Genomic DNA, 22897 nt, shown 5'->3' on the forward strand with positions numbered 1-22897 from the left:
GGATTGACAGTTGAACTTGAGGAATATAAAGGTGTGTTCCAACCTTGATAATTCTATGTATACCTAATTATTCCTAGAAGAAAGTGTATGTAATAAGTTGCGATTTGATTCCTGAAGAATTACAGGTCTGATAATTACAGATAGTTCACAATATTGCAAAATATGAAGAACAGACATTGAGAAACCATACTTTAACATTTTCTACCATGAAAACACTTGGAAAATCTGAGACAGAAGGGAGTTGTGAAGAATGGGTTGTTGTCTTGTAATAATTAACACTCATGTGTTAACCCTTTAAAATGACTGAAGTAAAGAAGGGTTTCTACAACTTTGCTTGGGAAGGTATCCCACAGTCTTCCTCAGTGATACTACCTTAAAAGCCCCCAAAAATAAATGCAAAAAACCCTCCAGAATATTAGATGCTGAAACTTGCTCATTGATGAAAAATTAAAGAAAGTAAATATGAAGAAATGATTTAATATCATGGTAGAACAGGTAACGCTCAAAAGTGATGAATAAAATGTCTATTTTTCACTGTATTAAGAATAGTCTAGTAATAGGTTCAATCTACAGAGCCTTCATTTCTCCTTCAGCCTTTGGGAGCAAAAAGTATCTGTGCATGTGAATCCAGGAACATATGAAATCCAACCATGCTTGCTTGCTGTCCAATGCCAGATGAGGGGAAAAAAAAATCTTTATTTTTATTTATTGTGTATAAAAATCATCAAATTTTTTCATGCAACAGAAAAATTCTACTTTGCCACATGCAAGTATTTAATGAACTGACTATCAATCTTGATAGGCAAATTAAATTACACTTTCCAGCCTCCTCTGATTCTGCAAACACCTCACATATGAGAACTGTGAGTGACTTTAATAGGATTAATATTTTAGAAGACTTGAGTAAATACAAGATTACTCTATAAAATCATAGCACCAGGTTATCACCAAATTAACTGACCACACAAAATATCAATCTGACTACTACAAAGGGAAGGGATAAGCAAGTTTTAAGTTTAGAATTCACAGACAGAAAATATGATCTTCATTAAACTGGAATAAGTATATAATTCTTAATAAATAATCATCTCAGCTACAGTTCTCAACCATTTTGTCAATCCATACATAGTGACACTTCTCCATAAGGTTATCTAGTCTTAGATTTGATATATTGTTTTTAAGATTGGAAATTTGTGGCCTTGATAATATTTTTACTTTACTAGAGAATAAAAAAATTTTGATCATACAAAACACAAATCTGGTATAAAATATAAGACTGTTCTGCATACCTGTGTTTGGGAATTGGGTACCAGCTTGTACATATTCTGGAGTTGTCCGTTTATTTTTTTACCTGTTTTGACAGAAAGATAAATACACAGATTTTTTTCTTTTTTTTTTTCCAAAACAAACCAAGTTTATTCACCTTTTTCAAGAGGTAGGAAATTTAGGAGGTTAAACTACATGCATGTATAAAAACACACCGTGGAACCATTTTCTTTTGTCCTGTTTCTCCAGATCAACTAATACATCTGCAAAGACTTCTCTTCACATTTTGACAGCAAGGAAATTAAATGTATTCTTCTTGTTAAGGGAGCTGAAGTGGATTTTGTGATTTACTACTCCTTAGTAAGCCAGAGGCACCTAAGAGGATTCCTTAATAAAAGTAATATAAACACTCGAGTAATATGCAAGGAAGAAACTCAAATTTCTGCATCCCATCTGTCACGGCGGTACTAGGACTGACTAAAAGCAACTTATTTTAAAGTCTCCAATAGAAAATATGCTTTTAAGCATGCTCTTCTAAAAAAAATACAAATTTAACGCTGGCAATACAGAGTAAAGTTATCACTTCTCTTTGGATCTGACAAGGTTTCATTTATCTCAACATATGAACAAAGTAACCCATGGATTTAAACTCTGGATTTTTTCTCTTAGGTTTTTCCTCTCAATTCTTAGTATTAAAAGTATATTGTGGTGCAGCTCTTAAGTACAAGTGAGAAACAGCCTGCTCAGCACCTCCTCTATTCTAGCATGATGCTTCAAATTTTGTCTGCATCTTGCACATTTACACTTTTTTGCTCCTTTTGTAATGACAGGTGTACAAATAGAGTGAAGCTACATATTATCATAGGTGTTCACAATTCCATCCAAAACAGATGAGCAGTAGAAAAAAAAATCAACTCTAAAGAAATATCAATTGAGATACATTCAAGTTGGAAAAAAAGTCTTTTGAAGTTCTTGACATTATTAGAGAGCAGGAACTACTACTGGATGAAAGACAAGGGAAAACTGACAGAAGTTTCACACTGATGTAATGAGAAAATCATGTTAAGATGGTCAGAAATAAGCTACTTTCATCTCTTTGGAAAAATTTGGTTAAATAAATGCTGAATATTTTCCATGCCTTTTATGTCTTCTCAAATCATGAATTAAAAACAGATTTGCCTCCCCGTCCCTCCCAACATGTTTAATATATAACAAAAATCTGGCCTGTGGATTCAACAAATAATACAAGAATATGTAAAAGAAGTTTCAGTTTATGGTAATTTATGTGGCCATTTGTGCTGATTGGTAAACTCCTATGCACACAGTTGGTCATATATTTATAATAAATACATCCTCTCTGTTCACTGCCCACATATTTTGTATCTACCTACTATATACTAACCAAACCATGAAAGGCTTGATTTGGAAAGGAGCTGACAGTTTTTCAAGTGGAAGATACTTTATCAGTAGACCAGAATGTAGTCATGCAGGGTAATCACAAGTTCCATGGATGCAGATACTGCAGAAGCATCCACTGAATACACAAGTTTACATTCCAGGAAAAAGAAGTCTCATCTAAATAGAATATGAATTCTTACAAGAAAGTATCTTTCAACCAAAGTCAATCTGTTTCCATAAACTTAGAAGAATGATTCTCCTGGCCTATTAAATGCATAAAGTGTCTTTAAGAAACAGCATTTAGAAACAGATTATCTACAAAGAGAAAATTTGGTGATTCCAGTGAATGTTTTCATGAACCTTGAACAGTGTACTCTACAAATGACTTTAAGATGTACAAAATGTGAAAAAACCAGCCAATTTAGTAAGCCATTTTTAGTACTGTGAAGCAAGTTTTTTTTGGGAGGGAAAAGGCTGTCACCATTCTCCACTTTAAGATCATAGAATAACAATGACATTATTCTGGACTGCTGAAATTACTCTACAAACACTGGGCAGGTACCTCAACATTACAGCTTTGTACTTTATAGTGAAGACCAGCAAAGTTCTTTATTAGGGAGTAGTATGAAGCCTTTTGCAGTGTTGCAAGGCTGCCCCTACCTTCTCCTTAAGTATATCGAGTTGTCCAAATTAGATTTCAGCTGGAAATTTCATATGAGGCTCTCTTATGAGAATTTCCATTCTTCACATTTTGCGTCAAGCTAAAAGTACGAAGCATAGGAGTTTGCAGCATCTTCTGGCCAACATAATTTTAAGAAATACTGTGCTTGAGGAAAATAAATTAAATTGGGCAATATTTGTTATATCCTCTCTTCCTTTCATTAGAAGGAGGAAGACTCTGCTGATGTCTATTTCCTCAACTGATATGAGTGATTCTTCAAGCAGTACATTTTTTTCAAGGGTTAATTTGACACCACTCTGCCTACATCGTCTTGGGACTGTAGAGAAAAATCTTCAAATATGACTAACAGAACAGCCAGAGACATAATACACTGTCTCTTTGAAAACACAAGCAAAAGCAGACATGACAGTGCGTGCTTCAAACACAATTCATGTAATTCCATGACTAAAACTTAGCTTCAAATTTAGCTTTCTAGCAGTCATAAAGAGCCCATTGTGATGCATGATGGATAGGACAGGCCCTGTCTAGCTTTTTACCAGCATCAATATAAATGCAGTCATAAAAGAAGATTTAAATGAGGATAACAATTTCTATCAACTCAAATTAGTTAATGGGAGAAAATAAGTGGATTAGTTTGATGAAGGCTGACAGATTAGTTGATTAGTTGATCATATTATTCATGACCCAAGGAAAAAACTTAGAATCCTGTCAGAAGTAAAAATATACAAACTCAACACTTCATTTTTATCTGAACTAATCACTGTTAGAGTTCCTCCAGCCTGCAGCAGATCCCCTATTTGCAATGACAAGAGAACAACTTTCAGAAAAATAAGTGTCTGTTTTTCAAACAAAATATTTCTAGTTTCACCTTTCTGAAATAATTTGTTAGGAGCATTTAAACAATAAAAACCTGATCAGTAACTTACTCTAAGGAATATCATAATAGAGGAAAAAAATAAACTGAGTAGCTAATTGATCAATTTTTGTCAAATACTTACTAGAGAGAACTGTCTTATGATTGAAAGTCTTGCTCCAAATACTATCCTCTACATTGTCTTTAACTCCAAATTCATAATGTGTGTTTGGCTTCAAATTGTCAATCACTGTCTCTGTAACTGGGCACAGCTGGAAAACCCATTTCTTGTCTTTTCCTTTTTCTCTGTAGCGAACTGTATAGAACCTGTTCAGGAGAAGAAAAGAGAAGAGAAAAGAAAAATCTACACAAAGAAATTTGCTATAACTATTTTCATGAGAAGTTAATAAAAAACTTCTACCCACAATTGTTCCATTGTTCTTGTTCTTTCTGGCCCTCTATGGCCATCAAATATTAGAAAAGCCAGCATATATTCCACATACATGTACCCCGCCATACAGACCCTGATATTAGGAGTATTATAAAAAGAGCAAGAGAACAGTCTTCTCATTCACAAACAACCCTGTGTGTGAGGTTCTAACCACAAATTGAAACCTCATTTTGCAAGCAGTTCCTGTGAATCTGACATATGCCAGAACTAGTCAATAGAATCATGTGTCTACTACTCAACCCATTTCTCAAAATTTTCTATATCCACCCAGTGAAAGGTGTTCCCCTTAAAACAAGTCCAAGAACATTCTCAAGGGAATACCAGTAAAAACTGATGTTTGTATAATACATTCCTTATTCAGTGATCCCATTATGCATTGTCCACACTTTAAACAAGAAAATAAACCAAGACTTTACTTTCAGCATTTTAAATCAGTAATGTGATGAATGCTAATAGATTATGAGATTAAATACCATTTCTACAGAAATTGCCCAATACTATCAAGCAGCACCACCCTGCAAAAGTATGACTGCAATGCTAACCCATATAAAACAATGCAATGGAAATGGTGAGAGCTTCAGCACAAGAACTCCCCTGACTACTACAGTCTAATTTTCAATATATAGGCTGAATCATCACAGAATGGAATGGATATTTCCACTTTTGTAAAAAGAAAGAGAGTTTTGGCAACTTTTTAATTCAAGTATTACTGAAAATTATTACACATAACATAAATAATGCAAATACATTGCAAATATCACATTCATATCAATGGAAAAAGAATTAATTCCATGTAACTGTGTTTTCCACACTGGAAGAGAGCAACTTAAGGCTTGCAATTTAAGGTTGTGAGAATTATTCCAGATATTGTTTAGGCAAACATATGGAGAGAAATGATGGGAACTTAAGAAAAAAACCCAAAACCAAATAAAAAAAGTTCTTTATCAACTGAAAAGTATCAAAAGTAAGTCCAGACTAAAATTACTTGGTGGACCAAATATAATGCAGTCAATAGAAAAAGCTGGTTTTGCCAAATTTCAGGAGAGCACTTTCAGAGTGGAGTATATGCGAAACATGACTGCTGAGTACCCAGAAATTCCTATTTCATTATTAAAACAAACCTAAGACAAGGCAAGTGACAATCATGGAAAATATTTCCATACAAAACTATCCACTTTATTCACATATTTTATCTTGTAACTGTCAATTTTTTTTTTCTTTTCTTGGTACCAAAAATACAGATTCATCTGTTTTAGCTGCTACAATTCAGCTCATTCAAGTTCCTTGCCAGGTTACAAAATCAGTATTTATGTGAGCTCACATAACTCTCCATTAGCTGTACTGCTTTGTGTTCAAAGCAAGCCGTAGTCTCACCTAAAACTTCAAAAGGAAAGGGAAAAAAAGGCAAAAAAAGACAAGTAGTGAATATCTTCTCTCTTATTACTTCCTGGACTACTAAGGAGTAATCTGCCTCCTTAATTCTGCAGGTTGTGATCTACACAAATTTCACATGTCAAACAATAGATCCAATTATCAGTTAAACTGACAAAGAACATTTTTAACAAGAAGCTCTCGGCATCATTAAACTAAGGAAAACAACTTCTCCTTTTTCCTTTTAATGCATTCATACATAGTCACACAGAAATTAACAGATAGGAAAAGCTTACTTGAACTCCCTGTCAAAGGCAAAGGATGCAACAGTAATAAACAAACCCAATCTTCAACATAAATGTATCTTGTTGGACACCATACAGTGTTTTGGGAAGGGATTTGGAATAAGTATAGACAGATTTATGATCAAAATGTGAATCTCAAGTGGAAATAACCCCCTTCTACCCACCATGCCTGAAAGTGGAATTTTCATTTGTTTTCTTCTTCATCCATATATTTTCCCAACTGTTTTAGTTCGATGGGATAGAAATAAAGTAATTGTATGTGATGGAAGCAAAAGTACACCGGTTCAGTTCAGTTATTGAATAGTCTAAATGAATAACTACATCGGAAATGAGGAGGAAAAAAATCCACTAAATACTTGTTCATAATGAATAGGATTTCAAGTGGCTGTTCCCACTTGCTTCTATTTTCTGTCTCCATACCTGCGAATTCCTCCACCCTAACATGAATTAAATACCAAGAACACTTGCACAAAAACAACAACAAAATTCACTAAAATTCAAGACTATTAAAAAATCTGGAAAGATTTTCATAGTTGTGTCAAACTATGCCATTAGAGAGAGAAACATATAGCATTGAACAAATGTGCTCTCAAATCCAAGATTTCCAAGCCTGCAAAAGCTTTACCAAGCATACAGTTATTTCACTGCAAACTTGCCATAGTGAGTTCTAAAAGCACTGACTGTGATGACAGAACTTCCTCAACCATTTCAATAAAAAAGCAACAAAAATGAAGTTCCATCTAACAATTGCAATTCACAACCATTTGACTATCAAAAATATCCAAATTGTAAACAACATGCACTTTTGGGGAAATGCAATGATTTGTTTGTGGAGTACAAATCCAGAAATGTCAAATTTTGTGATGAAAGAACAACAATTTATTGTTAAACCAGAGCAAACAAAACTGACAAATAAAATACAATGTCAGTGCCTGCCTAAAAACAATTTACTGATTGAATGTTGCCATCATTTTAATTTCTCCCCTTTTCAAACTTTAATTTTATAAGAAATACACTATCAAACAATCAACACATGTAACTGAAGACATGAGAAAGCAATAAGATCCAGTCATCACTCATGTGTATCTATTCCTCATGGGAGTGACATACATGCACAAAATTCATGGCCTGCTGTGTGTATCAGAACTGCCAAACTTTCTCCTGAACTGCAAATGTTCAGTGAGCCATCTCCATAAATTCCCCCCAAAAGGATAGAAGACAGGCTGAAAACAGAGTACTGTCACATTCACACAGAAAGAAAAGATACACTACATGTTTCTCAGATAAAACACTTCCCATTAGAGCTAATATCAAAGTAATACACCTTAGAACTGCCCTAGGAGAGCTATTCACAGCTGCCAATACTAGTTAGATGTCTCAGCTAAGAGGTGGCACACCCAATGACACCTGCTAAGAATTTATTTTAATCTGGATTCTCAGAAGATAAAAAGACATATATAAATTAATTTTGCATTTAATGTTGATTCTTTAATTGTTTTCTTGGGGAATATGAAAAGAGTACATTTTATCAGAACAATGTTTATTGAATAGCTCTCATATTTCTATTTACAACAAATACTAATCAAAAGATTGTAGGGTTCACTTTATTTCTTTTCCAGCTTACACTCTATAAAATATCAGAGCTCTTCTGTTAAGTGCCATAAAAATTAGTACCTCTCCCCCAACAGGAAATGCTTCATTAATTAATTTTAAAAAAGGGGGTCGTTTGCAGGTGAAGGGTACTGTCCCACTCAGAATAAGTAATTCCTGTAATAATCATAGAATCAATTGGGTTGGAAAAGACCTCTCCCCCCAAAAAAAAAACCAAATAAAACCCCCACCCAAACCAAAACAAGAAATCAAACCCACAACAGTAGCAGAATAAAGAGGCTACATTTGCTGAGACATCCTCTCTCCATATACATGGTATGTTTAGTGTTTGCCAACATTAATGAGCTCTATCTTTTACAATATTCTGACTTTACTTGCCTGCACATATGATGCACACAAAATGTGATGGCAGAAATAAGACCAATTTCATCAATTCAAGGAAGCCACAAGAGTAGGATAATTCTCCATAGGCCAACCCCTGTAGTGATTACTGTATCTGCAAAGTGGATGTAAAACTCTCAGCCCAACAGAAATGGGTGTTTCTCTTCTATGTTCAGTTTACACAGTTTGTTTTTTAAAACTCTACAAGGCAAGGCAGTGCTCTGCTTAGAGACAGCCTTTTCATTACGCAAGGAATCAAAATACTGTGGCCGCTTGAAAGGAGCAGCACGCAGGGGGTTTGGTTTTGAAATTCAGCAAATCTCATTTACTACTAAAAGAAGTAAAATTCTAAGATGTTTAAGCAAAACATAATTTTTTTCTATCTGTATGAATGACTCTGTCTTACTAAGAATTCCAGTGCTATTTTTCCAATTTTTAACCAAATCTCTTTTCAGTCAGACTCCCAGAAAATGCTCGCACAGTCAAGTATCCAGGCACAATTAGATACTGGAAATCTCATAAGGCAGATGGTTTTATGACATTTCCAGACTAGATCAATTTGTGTAAATATCATGGGTTTATTTGGAACCAGATCCCAACCAAAACTCCAAACAATTTAATCATGACTATTTTAGTAACACATAACACTAAACAAACAATTAAGCCTTGGAAAGTTTTGTGATTTTGTGCTGCCAGAGACACGGGATAATAAAACTAATTTCATTTTTGTCCGTAGAAATATAATCAGACTTTCTAAATGAAGATTATTAACAAAAGATATTTATTGATTTGTTTACTGTTAGACTTCATTAGGAGCACAGTATCCATTTAGTGTTAGAAAGCAGTAAAAAAAATGGTTTGAACTATTATTTTTCAGATACTGAGGGTTTCACAAATTGGCACGTGGAGTTGATTATATTATTTCCCTTTTTTATGGCCAAGTTTACTTTAAAGGAACAGACACAGACATATATAAAAAGATTGAAAGGATTACATCAGTAAGGTCACCAGTTAAGTTTGCAAAGCAACTTCTAATTTAGTTTTCACTTTCATATGATCACTAACATTCACTTTTTTCATGTAAAATTTTAGTAGAATGACTGAAAGAAATTGAGAAGTGAGAGGCTCTGAAGAAAGAGAGGCTGAACAATAAGTTATTCCATGTTTAAACAAGCTTTTAGTATATACTCCCACAGCAGTTACTCAAAAGCATCTGAAACTCTAAAATTGTACTTGCTGCTGTATGTTTACCTTAAGAAATTCTTCTAAGTTTAAAATACATTTTGTATGACACTTGCAATACAAATTATGATGATGTTGGCAGCTGCATAGTGAGAAAGGTTTGAAGATAGGCACAGAAGATCGGCACGTATTTCTGAATTTAGGGTTTTTAAAACCCTACTTCTGTGTACTATACACTGTCAAGTCTAAGTAGGGATTCCTCTCTGGTGTTTCCTCACTATTTTTCTGACTTTTTTTTTTTTTTAAAGCAGCACATACAAACTCAAGAAATTACAAAATATGCACTATTTGCAAGTACGGCATTAGGACATTTAAATCTCAGGTACACAAATTTAAACAATGCCAATGTGAATTTTTCAACATTTTTAACTTAAAAAAACATAACTTCAGGTTTTAAGTGTCTATTTCATATGTGCCTGAAAGCATGTTTGTTTTTCTGTAGAATCCACTCAATAGAATATTTTATTTTACTGTATCTACACACCCTGTTTTTATCTAACATGAAAAAATCCCACTTTCTTTTCCTTCCCCTGACTTTCCCTCCTAAAGAACTGAAAATGAAAGTCCGCTTTTTTTGATCCCTGGATTCATTTTGGGATCTTCAGAGTTGTTCTAATCAAAGCAAATGCAATTATCTATGGAGCAGTCCCTCTTTTTCAGACCTAAATGAAAGATATCCCCAGTATGTTTAGTATGACAGCTCAGTCCACTAATGTTTGTTTGAATATAGAAAGGCAGAGACAAGTCTCTATTCTCTTGGAAATAATAACAACAGAAACGGAACATGACTGTGCAGCAGGTTATCATGACTTTGCCGCCCTCCCTCATTAACTACTCCACACCGATGTCAGAAAATGGAGGATGCTGAGAAAGCTAACTCCACATAGTGGAATACTTCAGTGTTATGTGGTTTTCACCAGTTACAGAAATCTAATCACCTGAGTTTTTTGGTTTAGGTGTTTTTGTTTGGTTTGTGTTTTCATTCTAGTGCTAAGGCTCTGACAGAGATAATAGTAACTTTTTAAGGTTCTGATCAGAGATAATAGTCACTTTTAGAAGGCTACAAAATTTGACCTTTCAAATAATTTTGGTCAACAAAAATGGCAGTGAATACCTTTGCTTTAACAAGGAATTAGCCTTTGGGGTTATCTTGAAGGAAATACATTTTACTCCATTAGATTATGCTCTTAATCTCTAGAGTTGAGCAAGTAAAGAATGGGTCGTTTAAAAATGTCCCAGGAACCTTTTCTTCACTGAGTTTCTTAAAAAGCATTTTGTAGATACAGAAGACCATTATGTGCCCTCAAGAAACAAGCAAAAATGTCACTGAAGCAACAAAAGACACCATCACCCTTCAAGATCATGGCACCTCTTACTCCAAACTCATTTGCTTACAAAATCAGATCTTCTGAGGAAAATCCCATTGAGATCAGACTCACACCAGAGAAAATCTTGGCCAGCAGATCTGTGCTATTCCATGTGGTTTTCATCTTCTTACTCAGTTACACATTCAAATAGCTTATATTATGCAACATTTGTACAAAAGCCTAACGTCCACCCAGGGATGGCAAAATCCGAGGCCAAGAACAGTGATTCCATATCAGGTCATGCAGAGTCACAAATGGGAAATGTAGTGGGATATTTACTGATGGAATAGAGTTAGGAGGTCCTGACTGCCACATAATGCCACAGTCAGAGATCAGAGGTTACTCATAACAGCAATCTGGAGGATGATTAACAGGACATTGCAATGCATCACAGTAAGGAGAACAGGCCAGGTGAAAAAGGATCTAGTAAGTCAATAGACTTTCCTTGCAAGAGTCAGAAATGTTGATGAATCTATTACCTGTTTTTTAAATCTTGTACTTCTAACGTAACGCTAACTTGCTAAGAGTGGGCTACTTCCCAATTTTTTTATCCTACATTATCAACTGCCATTCAAATTATTATCAAAAATTAATTTTTTTTTCCTATACACTGACTCGAAGTATATGTGGAACTAATATCTTTTGGAATTACAGATATGCACAATATGGTCTCATGGAAAATTGTTCTCATAATTTATACAAATCACAAGCACTATGGTCCAGTAAAGGAAAAGAAAATAAGAGCACCACTTAAGTGACCTTTTTTTCTTCATTAACTTTATTGCTCTGTTTGATTGCAAAATAGAAATCTGCTCATAGGTACATACCCACATTTTAATATGACCATTTGTAGCTCAATTTCCATGTTTTTAAACTAGCTACTCCTAAGGGTCAGTGTATCTTTAGAGTGGAAGTACATGGAGATATTCAAACAAAGTGATTGATACAACTCTTACAGGCAAGGCATTTTATGGGGGAAATAGGGAAATACATAGACAGTACTTTAGTACGGCCTGATAACATCCCAATTAAATGGAGGGCACATTAAAAGTATTCCCTGAGAGGAATCAATTGACTGAACTAAACAACACTTAACTAAAAACCAGTGTACAATTACCTGACACAAGGACACCACAAAATCAAGTCTCTTAGGTCACAGTAGCAAACATATAGAACATATTCTAAAGAAACGAGACACCAGTAGCAGACCGCACTAACTGGAAAACATTCCATACCATGTTAAAGAGTTTGTTCAAACTTTGAGTCAATGAATGTCAAAAAAGAAAATTCAGCTACTGATGAGAAACCCCAAAGCTGATGAAGGTATTGCAGTGGATAACATATGCCTTGAATTTCCAGGTGGATTAGTACAGGATATAGGATTCTTCTAAAGTGTTCTTCCTTCCCACTGCATAAGAGTACTGTAACTTAGGTGTTGACACAGTTCCCCAGTAAAATTGGTGCTAAAATTATATGCAGAGAATAATTTATAGGTTCCTCCATGATCTGCTCATTTCCTCAATTGCTTACTGTGGGAAAATATTTGCTTCTTTCTTGAATGAAAGAGCAAAGTTTAAGCCTAAACCAACTTTTATTTCTACTGAAAAAAAATCCAATCAAAATACATTCTTGCACATTTACTAATATTCCATAATAACTTCCTAATAAACATTAATGTTGTTTTCTTCAACAATGTTTGAAGTTCTGGTTGGTGATGAAGATCTGAATTTGTTCAGAACAAATTTTTGAAGGTTGGAAAGGGTTAGTTCAAAACTTCTCGGAGTTAAGAAAAAGGTCACATTGGTTACATGGGATGATTTTTATGATACAATCTCTGTTTGACATCCAGTTTTATGTCATCAATGGGAGTTTTATTATGAACACCCAAGTAAGAAGACTCAAGTCTATATTAGACAGTAGTTAGACAAATATTAGACAGGGGGGAAAATGTTCTGAATAATGTAAAAAAATGCTTTAAACCCCTGAAAGGTAACAGTGAAAAACTAGATGTAGATGCATCCCAAACACAGGTGCCCAAACTTTCTTGTTGGTTTTACAAAACACTGTTGAGTCAAATAGAACTTCATGCAATGTAAATGAAGGGAAAAAAAAGATTCTTCTGTCACAAAAGGAAGAATACAAAGAGAACACCAAAATGACAAAGCAGGGAAAACCACTGTAATAACAATTTAAATAATTGCAAATAGTGAATTTTATTCATCTGCGAAGAGTTGCCTAAAATGTAAGGATACGCTTTATTGAGAAGCTCCCCAGCACTGTAACTTCTCTTGAAACTGTACTTGGTGAGTCTTCCTCAGCTCCCCACCTACTGTATCACCCATTAAATAATTGCAGCAAACCAAAAATGTTCCAGTAGAAGAGATCATCTTTACCTTACAACAGAAAATTAATGAAAACTGTACTGTATCAATAGCAGGAAAATAGTTTTAGTGATAAGATTGAATACAGGAAACAAAAATCAAACAGCATTAAAATAAGGCATCATTCCCTATGATGCCTTACAGACAACAGACAACTTCTTTTACTTTTATTCAGCCAGATTTAAAGAAAAATATTTACTATGATTTAACAATATTTCTTCCAATTGATTCAGGTATTACTGAAGGTAAAGCCAGGGCCATTGGTTTAAGAACAAAGGATGTAGTGTGAAATAGCAAAATTTGTACTTTGGCATGTAGATGTCTGACTAAATTTGCACTCAAGACAAGTAAAGGCTTGCAAAGCCCTAAATGAATGAGAAAGCTTCACATTCAGAACTCTTGTGCCCAACAGTTTAATCTCCACTTTAAAACTTATTTTAACAACAGCAGAGAGCTGCACTGAATTAAATCATGATAGTAACAAAAAAAAGTTTTCCTGTTATGTTACCTGTCACTAGCACAGTTATTTGTTGCTGTCCAGTCATGTTGAGGGTTGACGAGGATGCCCCAAGACAGAAATACAGAGGTTGGGGTGAGAGTGCCAACTACCAGCTGCAGAGGCTTTTGTGTCTTGGTCCGACCTACATGAGAAACATATAAGGTTAATTTCTCTCCCCTCCACTATGTGAGGGGAAGTTTTTTGCCCTTGAATAATAAAGTAAATTAAGACCTACTTCTCTTCTAAGCTTGAAGGGAAAGATACAACAGTTCTTTTTTTTTCATGGTCACCATTTCTAATGTATAAAAGCGGCAAAGACAGTGACTGTGATGTTTTTTTCAGCCTAATATTCTAGTTAAACTTGGATTTTGAAAATGAGCAATTAGCAGTTTGTGTATGCTTAGTATAAGAATAAGCTATATGTAGATCAACTTCAAAGCTCTGGATGTCTTGGCCCATATCACAGAAGGTATGACACAGAGCTCAGGACATCAGGAAGTCTCTCTTTGGGTGTGACAGAAGTAATAATTTTTTGGCAGGTCCCCTAGTAACACTGAAAATATGCCCACAGATAATTAACACTTTCTAAAGTGTTCTTCATCAAGAGCAAAATAAAACCTACAGAAGTTCTTTTGCTTTTAAATGTAGGCAGATCTGAGTTGGTGTCTGTATCTGTGGGATTTTTCTCACTACCTACTGTATTGAACATGTTCAGCTTTTGCATGATCCTTAACTTTATCTTTGCTCTGAATAAAGGTGCACAACTCTGGTATGGAGGATGAACTTTATTTAAAGAAAGTTCGAAAGCTAATAGATGGAAATAAACAAGTGGACAAGTGATCTAGGGAAACTGTTCTGAACCTGTAGTTTATGGACTGCTGTAAGCCCAAGGAGTGGTGTTTGGAAGATGATTAATTAAAAGAAATTGATATGTTATTTACATCACATTGGCTACTTCAAAAATCTAAAGGATATCTCCTCAAAATGTAAGGGTGACCACATATTCCCTGAAAGTTTATAAGCCACTGCTCTAATAGTACCATTTCTCACTGCTGTGAAAGAGATCTGATTAACTTTTTTTTCTCATGCCTTTCAAACCCTGTTATCTCATCACTTAACAAGGCCCAGTGACAGTCTGATTTGTACTTTCAACCAATGCATGGGCGTCAATTTAGTGAGTTTTTACACTGTATTGATGATAAATATGTTGTCACAAAACCCCCAAACCTAAGCAAAACTACAGTCTATGCTTAAGAGCAAGTATGACATGCTTTGAAATACTGTGGAACATAAGATACTTCCATAAGGGCAAATGTCCAAATAATTATCTTGTTTTCTGGACGAATTTTTACACTCTTTCACCATTTTTTAATAAAAAATTCAAACAGCTTGCTCATTCACTAAGCTAACTAGCAAATTTGCTACTTCTAGCAAAATCCCGTTCTTGATCTGGTTTTGAGGAAATATGGAAAAGATGTTAGTTTAATTGAAAGGAAAAAAACAGGCTTTCATATATCTTGAAATCAAACTGATTTTTGGGAGGACCTATATATAACATTGATTAGGAATTTTATATGTCATTAGCATTGACTTATACACTGTAAAAATAGAGATTATCTTGATTATCATCTGTGCTGAGCTATATGAATACAAACCATACAATTCTTCTGTATTAATAGCAGTTTGAACTACAGTGTCTTTTCTAGAAATGCAATGAGTCTTCATTTGTAAATTGAAAATTGCAGCAACTCAGACTTCACCACATTTCTTGGTAGTTTGTCCAGTTTAACTATTGCCACAAAAAAACCCTTCCCACACATCTAGCTAGCGTTAAACCATTAGATGTTTTTACAACTTTTCTGGACTGAAAAGTCAATTATCTGAATCTTGTTCCACAAATCCATTTCTGTAGACTTTAGATACAAAAATTTATAATTTCCAAATAGTGCATTAGGCATTTTTTGGTTTTTTGGGGTTTGGGATATCTATATCTCTATATTTATTTATATATGATATATATGTGTTGCCTCTGAAAGGTATATCACTTGCCAGAATCTTTCCTGACATACGGTTTTATTTCTGCCCAAAACCAAGAGGAAATTCACCCCAAGCAGTTATATGAAACTAGAAAACAAATAATATAAAGATCATAGAATCATAGAATACTTTGTGTTGGAAGGGACCTTTAAATGCCCTTTTAAAAAGCGCCTTTTAAAAGTCCAAGCCCCCTGCAATTAGTAGGGGCACCTTGAACTGGATCAGGTTTCTCACAGCCCCATCCAACCTGACCTTGAGTGTTTCCAGGAATGGGGCATCAGTTTATTTTTTACAAAAATCCAGTGGTACTGAGAGTCATCTCCATATTAAAGTTGGATTCTTCTTTCAAATACTTTGAGAAAGAGATGCAGTCATGTTAAAATACCTGAACAAGATTTCTTGTTTGAAACACGTGCTGGTCTTACTGAAACCAAATACCTTGGCTCTGCATCTGTAAATGAAGACAAAAGCAATTAGTACAGACACATTACCTATTTAAAATGATTAATCTATTAATAAGAATAAGTCAAATATTCAGTGAATGCTTGACACATTATCTAATCTTTGTGATCTTTAGGTGTGTCTTTAAGATTTATGGAGTTCAAAATTCTAAATGCTTTGATTAAAATGACTTTGAGAAGGCTGTGCCAGTGTGGAGAAAACCACCCCCAGCTCCACGTCATTGTTTCTATTTATTGAAATCACTGGCAACTCATACTAAGGATGCATTTTAATTGTTTAAATATTGTTTTTAAATGGTTTCAATACACATTCTATATGCAAGGTATCTGAAATCAAGAAATGCAGACAGTTTGTTTAATATCACATGATGAGCCCTGATTCACGTTTAGAAGTGGGAGTTCTTTCTTAGTACTCCACTGCAATTTAATGTTTCTTTTATTAAGCTCAGGAGACCACTGAATTTTCACACTGATTCAGTCTTCTTTCTGGGAAATATATGCATCAGTCATCATCACAATCAAGAAATCATCTGATGCTGCTATGACTCAGTTCATTTTTGGGGCCTTAAAACATTGTCTCATTCATGTATTAAAGTCTACCAAGCTGCAAGAACTATTTTGGAATAATTTTTGTTCTTTTATGCTATCTATATATGCATAATCCACTCTACAAATTCATGTCTATAAGAAGGAGGAATCATGGCGACAGATGAGCAACACAGGAAAAGAAAAAGATAATGCTCTAAATACCAAAACCTAAATACAACCATAATTTAGCTTGTGCTAGTTCGTCTTAATGCTTAAAAGTCAAATTGCTAAAATAAGAAGAGGTAGCAGAAGGTGACTTTCAGTCATAAAATTATAATTGTCTATATGTCATTATGATTCACAGAATATAACAACTATTTACACTGCAGTATATTTAAAAAAGAAAAGTGCATTTCTAAAATGAAATTATAACCTCAAGTAAAAACAAATCACATAATCAATTCTGTTTGCAAAAGAATATTTCTTCTCTTCTTTGAACTGTATTTAGAAAGACAAGGATAGTTACATAATTAAGATTATTGTTGAAATATCTGGACACAGATACACAAATCCAGCTCCTGCCTCCAGAAATCATTTCGATATTCATCAGTATATAACAGAGAAATATAGGATAGAAATGTAGGATGTATCTTGCATCTGCCTCTCATATTGAAAGAACCAGTCTCACAAATGAAGGATCTCTACAGAACAATGAAAACTTAAAAAAGTTCAGTTTGAAATACATTTGCAAATTTCCTATTAAAATCTTAGTGCATCCTTGATTCCTAACACATTCTTAGAGGGCCGCTACTATAACACTATCTTAATAAATCTACTTATTTGAATCTACTCTCTAGCCCCCTTTATCAAAGATAGAATGACAAATATATTGGCTAAGAGTTCCTTTCAGGTAAGAAACAAAGTCCAAATAGTGACCACCTTCAATTCTTTAGCCCTTAAGTACTGTAGGGAAATGCCCAGATGTACCAGAGAGGTGTCAGCCAATAAATACAAGTCTAATTCTTTGCAGTGTAATTACCCAAACATGGACTTTTTTGCCCATTCAGTTCAGAGGCACCAAAACATCCGTGAAACAAACTTCTCTTTCAAGTTTAAATGTCCACAGGACAATAAAGCAAGGCCACTTTGAATGACAGCACAGCACTCCTGCAGGTACATACACCTTATCAAATGATTTCTAAATCAGAAGGGAAGAATAGTCACTCACCTAAGACATTAGTCTTTGTAAAGCAACAGTATTTGTATCTATAGCATTCAATAGGTACAACAGAGATATGAATATCTGTTCAGTACATATTCTTTTCTTCCCCCTTCTCAAAGATATTAGACAGAAACATTGTCATCTTGTTTTAGCTTTTAAACATCAAGGCTACTACAGCTCAATGAACTGTCACCAGTTAGATGAAACAGTTTTCTGAACTCCTTCAGTCACTCAGGTTCCTTTTTATCCAGACAGCCCAAAAGACATGCACACCACCTGTACAGGTACAGCTACAATTTACCACAGAAGAAACATTTCAAAGACCACAAAGTTTCACAGAAGTAAACCTGCACTTTGGTGTCCTTGTAAGAGAAAAACCGACTGACTGGGATTCTGTAATAATGAATAAAATTACTAAAAGAAAAAAAGCTTCTATTATCCACCTTAACATCTTAAGACAACCAGAATTTAACAAAAATACATGCCACTGACACATCCAACTCATTTAGGAGAACACTTACTTCCACGTGCCATCAGCTAGGCTATCAAATCAGTGGCACCAGACAACTAACTTGCACTACAAAATGCCAGCAAATTCTGCTTTTGTTCAAGCATATTATTCACTTCAGGGTTCTGCCAGTATAGAAATGCAGCTGAAAGTAAAACAATGCAAGAATGAACTCACTGATAAACTCAGAATAAATTTTAAACCTAAGTGTTACAAACTTATCATTAAAATTCATAGATCAGTGAATTCAGAAATCAAAACAAAGTGTTTTTTAACTCAGGCTGAAATTCCTTAATCTGCGTTGAGGGATTGCTAAAGACTTACTACAGGATGTTGTTAAAGGTGAAGGCCAAAGGTGGAGAAAGGGAAGGATCAAAAGTATTGTAGTGTAACAAGCATGGGAAAAAACAGAGAAGTGGGACAAAGAGGCTGTCATGAATGAAGATGCTGCTGGTCACTTCACTTATTTAAATGCAGGGGCATCTGCTGACCTCCTCCAGGTCCTCTATTCCAATAGGGTCAGCTAAGATTAGCAAGGAGAATCTGGTTTTATTGGAAGCTGTCAGGAGGCAACGTAATGCTGAATTAATGTTCACATTCTTTGGCATCTTGGAAAGCATTTAGCCAATACATCTGCACTTCTCTGGTAATAGATCAGATATATGAAACTGCACCACAACATCTTTTAGCTAAGGACTGCTCTAACACAGATCCCTGAATTATAATTTTTAAAATGTGTTTAAGGTAGTACTAGAATTCTGTCATATATACATATATGAAAATTCACCTCTCACTTATTATGGTTGCTATAAAGCAAAATTACCAATACATTCTCCTCCTACATTGTACAAGTCTTGTTTAAGAAAGGAAAAGCATTGCCCAACTTTGAGCTGGTTTTAGAAACTGAAAGGGAAATTGATTTCGTTCACTCTATTAAGTAATTACTGTTCATTCTTACAAAATTTTCCTGTCTCCACCCAATTTTTTGGGTTACTTCAACTGTATCAGCTGTCCCTACAAGGCTGGCTTGCAATCTTCCTAGCCAAGCTAGAAAAAAACTAACACAAATTTCTCAAGTAAATACTCCTTTTTTGTGAGTCAGGCAGACTGAACAAATTTAGATAAAGATCTAAGCCAAGCCCAGAACTTTTGGATCTGTCTATTCACCTTTTCATTCATCTAGTTGAAATTACATTTGGATATCATAGGAGGTGTGTGACCCTGCAGAAGACAATGAATTTTATCTTAATCAACCGTGTGACTGGGTTGGAAGTATGGAAGTCATGGGTCTTAGAAATTCATATTATTCTGTATCTTGCGTCACTTGTTTAAAAAAAAAAATTGTTACTTCATCTCCCTTATTCCTGTTCCGGCTGAGGACAATTATTCCAAACAGAATTATACTGCTCTGTTAACAAAACCAGGGAGGCAGAGCTAAATCAAGGACATGTCTGGAAGGCATTTCATTCTGCTGTGTGGACCTATACCCTTTGTTAGAAAGGACAAATGGTCGTTTTCTTACAGGCTGTATGCATTGTGGGGTTTCTCAACTTCTGTTATTTGTTGTTTCAAGATCAGGAGTGCTTAATGATAGGCTTTAATGAATATGTATATGGATAGCATTCTGATGTGCTGTAAAGCTAAAGAAAGGTGCCTACAGTTTCCAGGCATTAACTATTAACTTTAAGGTTATAAAATACCAAAACCCCTTAAGTTCCACGTGATGTTAACCCTGCTGTTTTCAGTTTTGCAAAACTTACTATTAAATAGGAAGTGCAAATGACCTGCACATATTTTTCCTCTTTCCAAAGATCCCAAAGTACCTGAAAATATTAATCCTCACTACTCCTGCAATAGAGTTACGCACGTATTATTATGCCTAATGCACATATATATGTATTTCCATATACTACAGAAAATCCTGTACACCATTCTTAGTGAACTGATTCAAAAGTTACACATGGGATACATCAGATAAGTCAGACACAACTTAAGTGATGGTTATGAAGACAAACACCGGATTGGTAATCGAATTACAGAGAGATCTCAAGAGTAAAAACTCATGAAAGGAAAAGTTAACCTTTGCCACAGTGATCTAATCAAAGTCTACCGTATCTTAATTATTCTGTGTCTTACTTTTTAATTTTTCATTCTGCAGTTCTTAGCCTGGGGCAAACACCCACAATAGCCTGAACTGACCTCACCTGAAAGATGGCAATTATCATTTCTTTCCCCTTGTCTTAGACCAAGATCACTGGCATTACAATGATGGGGGTAACCCAGACACATTTCAGACTAGAAAAACTTAAAGAAAGCAAAAGGAAAATCCTTAGAGAGTGAACAGATTTACCAAAGATCAAATCCTGACATGTCAATGTTTTAATCATTTATTCTTTCTCCCTATTCCAGGCAACAGTATTTAACATTCTTAACATGGTTTAATCTCTTCCATGAAACAGCTCATGGAATTCCACTGGTAACTTCTGACATGAAAGATACAGGTTATTCTATAACATGTAGAACTGGAGTAGGTCCCTGCCAGAAGAGGTATAATTTTGATACAAATGTCTCTGTCAAAGGAAATCAAACACGCAGTTCTCAAGACTGTTTCACTGCTCCTTGTATTATTTGTTATAAACTTGCACATGTCCCTTGTATGCTACTTTATAACTGCAACTTTAGGCAAACCAACTCATTGGATCTGTGATATGGTCAATATAGTACAGTCTCTTAGTAGAATAAAACTCCTCAAAATAAATACCAGTAACAAACTTTTTCAAACAAAAAAAAAATACTTTTTCTCCTTGAAGGATCTCCTAATTCAACTTTTGTCTGCAATTCTTCAAGGCAACCTTAAACAAATACAAAGAAATCCTGAGCAACAACCCAATTAAAACAAAAATTAAGATGCCCAAAGGTTCACATTCTCCTCACTCTTCCCATAATTCATTAAAAACAACAGCATGCAAAGAAAATATGTCTTACCAAGTTCTGTTACATAGTTTTTGCCTTCCGAAGGTAAAGGAATGTACTGATTAGAAAAGAAGTTGCTTCCATAACCCAGGACAAAACCTTCTAATTTGGTGTTTTGACTTGGTCGAAGATACCTCATGCAAACAGTGTCATCTGTTGCGTTGATCTGAACCTTCAGACTCTGCCTTTTCACTGGGGAAAGAGTAAAAAATAGGAGATCAGAATGAATTATCCTGCAATCATATATTCAGTAATGGAATACGACAATATGACAATTAGGGCTGTTTAATTCACTAGTAGCAACTGAACAATTTGTTAAAGGTGAAGTCTCTGGGAAACCAGTGGTTTGAGAAAAGTAAACGCTCAGTCATGTAAAATTGTGTTTGCCAGCATGGCTGTTTCTCCACTACTTTAGCGTTATCATTAGCTGTAACACCTACAATTGCAGTTGTAAAAAAGTGCATGAGCTGGAAAAAAATGCAAGCATTTTTCCTTTAAATGTGAGAGTTATAGTTGTATTCACCATCTATAAGACCTATAGATGAAAAGCTGACAAGTTTTGGGGGGTTTTTTGTTGTTTTATTTTGGGTTTGTTTTTTTTTTTGCTTGTTGGTAGAAAATATGAAGTTTTAACATTAGGTTAATCAACTAATCACACTGCAGAATTAGGGTAGAGGATAAATAGTAACAAGATTTAAAAAAAGGAAACAAATTTATTTTTCTGTTTTGCTATATTGGTCTGGAAATGTAATTTTCTATTTGGAATTACATCAACACACCTAACTAACGTATATGCTTTACTCAAAACTACAGAGAAACTTCTTTTAAACATTCGATGTTATGCTTTCCAGGGAAACAGCACATAAAGTAAGAAGCATCTTGTATATCCATCTAAAAAATTTTGACTTGTAGCAACACAGAATGACTTCACAACAGAATAACTAACATTTTAGGCTATAAGTTGGTGTTTTGTCTTCTTTTTGGTGTGGTGAGGGAGAATTGGCTTTTCTTCCTTGGTTTGTACATTTTTAATATTCCCTTGTCACTCTTAGGCCTATCATATTTCCAGAACTGTTGAATTGTTGGTTCCTCCCCAAACTTACGACAGCAGCACTAGACTAATACACTTTAGGTTATTCCTCTTCTCATTCTCAAAATATAAATTTTTATTCCAAACATATTTTAATGCATCTGTCCCATCATAAGTTGTGAAATTAACTACTCAGGAGAAAACAGAGCTTTGCACACAATCATTTTACTTCAGGAGCTAAATCGTGAAATAGTATTATATGTGAGATATGTAATACATCATTGAATAACAGGGTAGAGTGATACCAAACTAACTAACTTCTTTCTTTCTT

At 34.6% G+C, this 22897-nt stretch overlaps 1 protein-coding gene across 3 annotated transcripts in view; it reads right to left on the minus strand.

The window, feature by feature from the left end:
- Positions 1-22897, minus strand: part of ABI3BP (ABI family member 3 binding protein) — a 144728-nt gene that overhangs the window by 99103 nt on the left and 22728 nt on the right. For all 3 annotated transcript variants that reach the window (XM_071561311.1, XM_071561304.1, XM_071561297.1), the window contains exons 2-6: positions 21549-21728; positions 16230-16295; positions 13817-13949; positions 4345-4526; positions 1290-1351 (exon numbers count right to left, since the gene is read on the minus strand). In XM_071561311.1, the coding sequence (XP_071417412.1) occupies positions 1290-1351; positions 4345-4526; positions 13817-13949; positions 16230-16295; positions 21549-21728 (623 nt within the window). The remainder of the gene's footprint in view (positions 1-1289; positions 1352-4344; positions 4527-13816; positions 13950-16229; positions 16296-21548; positions 21729-22897) is intronic.

This window comes from Pithys albifrons, chromosome 1 (assembly GCF_047495875.1).
Source record: "Pithys albifrons albifrons isolate INPA30051 chromosome 1, PitAlb_v1, whole genome shotgun sequence".
NCBI classification, from domain to species: domain Eukaryota; kingdom Metazoa; phylum Chordata; class Aves; order Passeriformes; family Thamnophilidae; genus Pithys; species Pithys albifrons.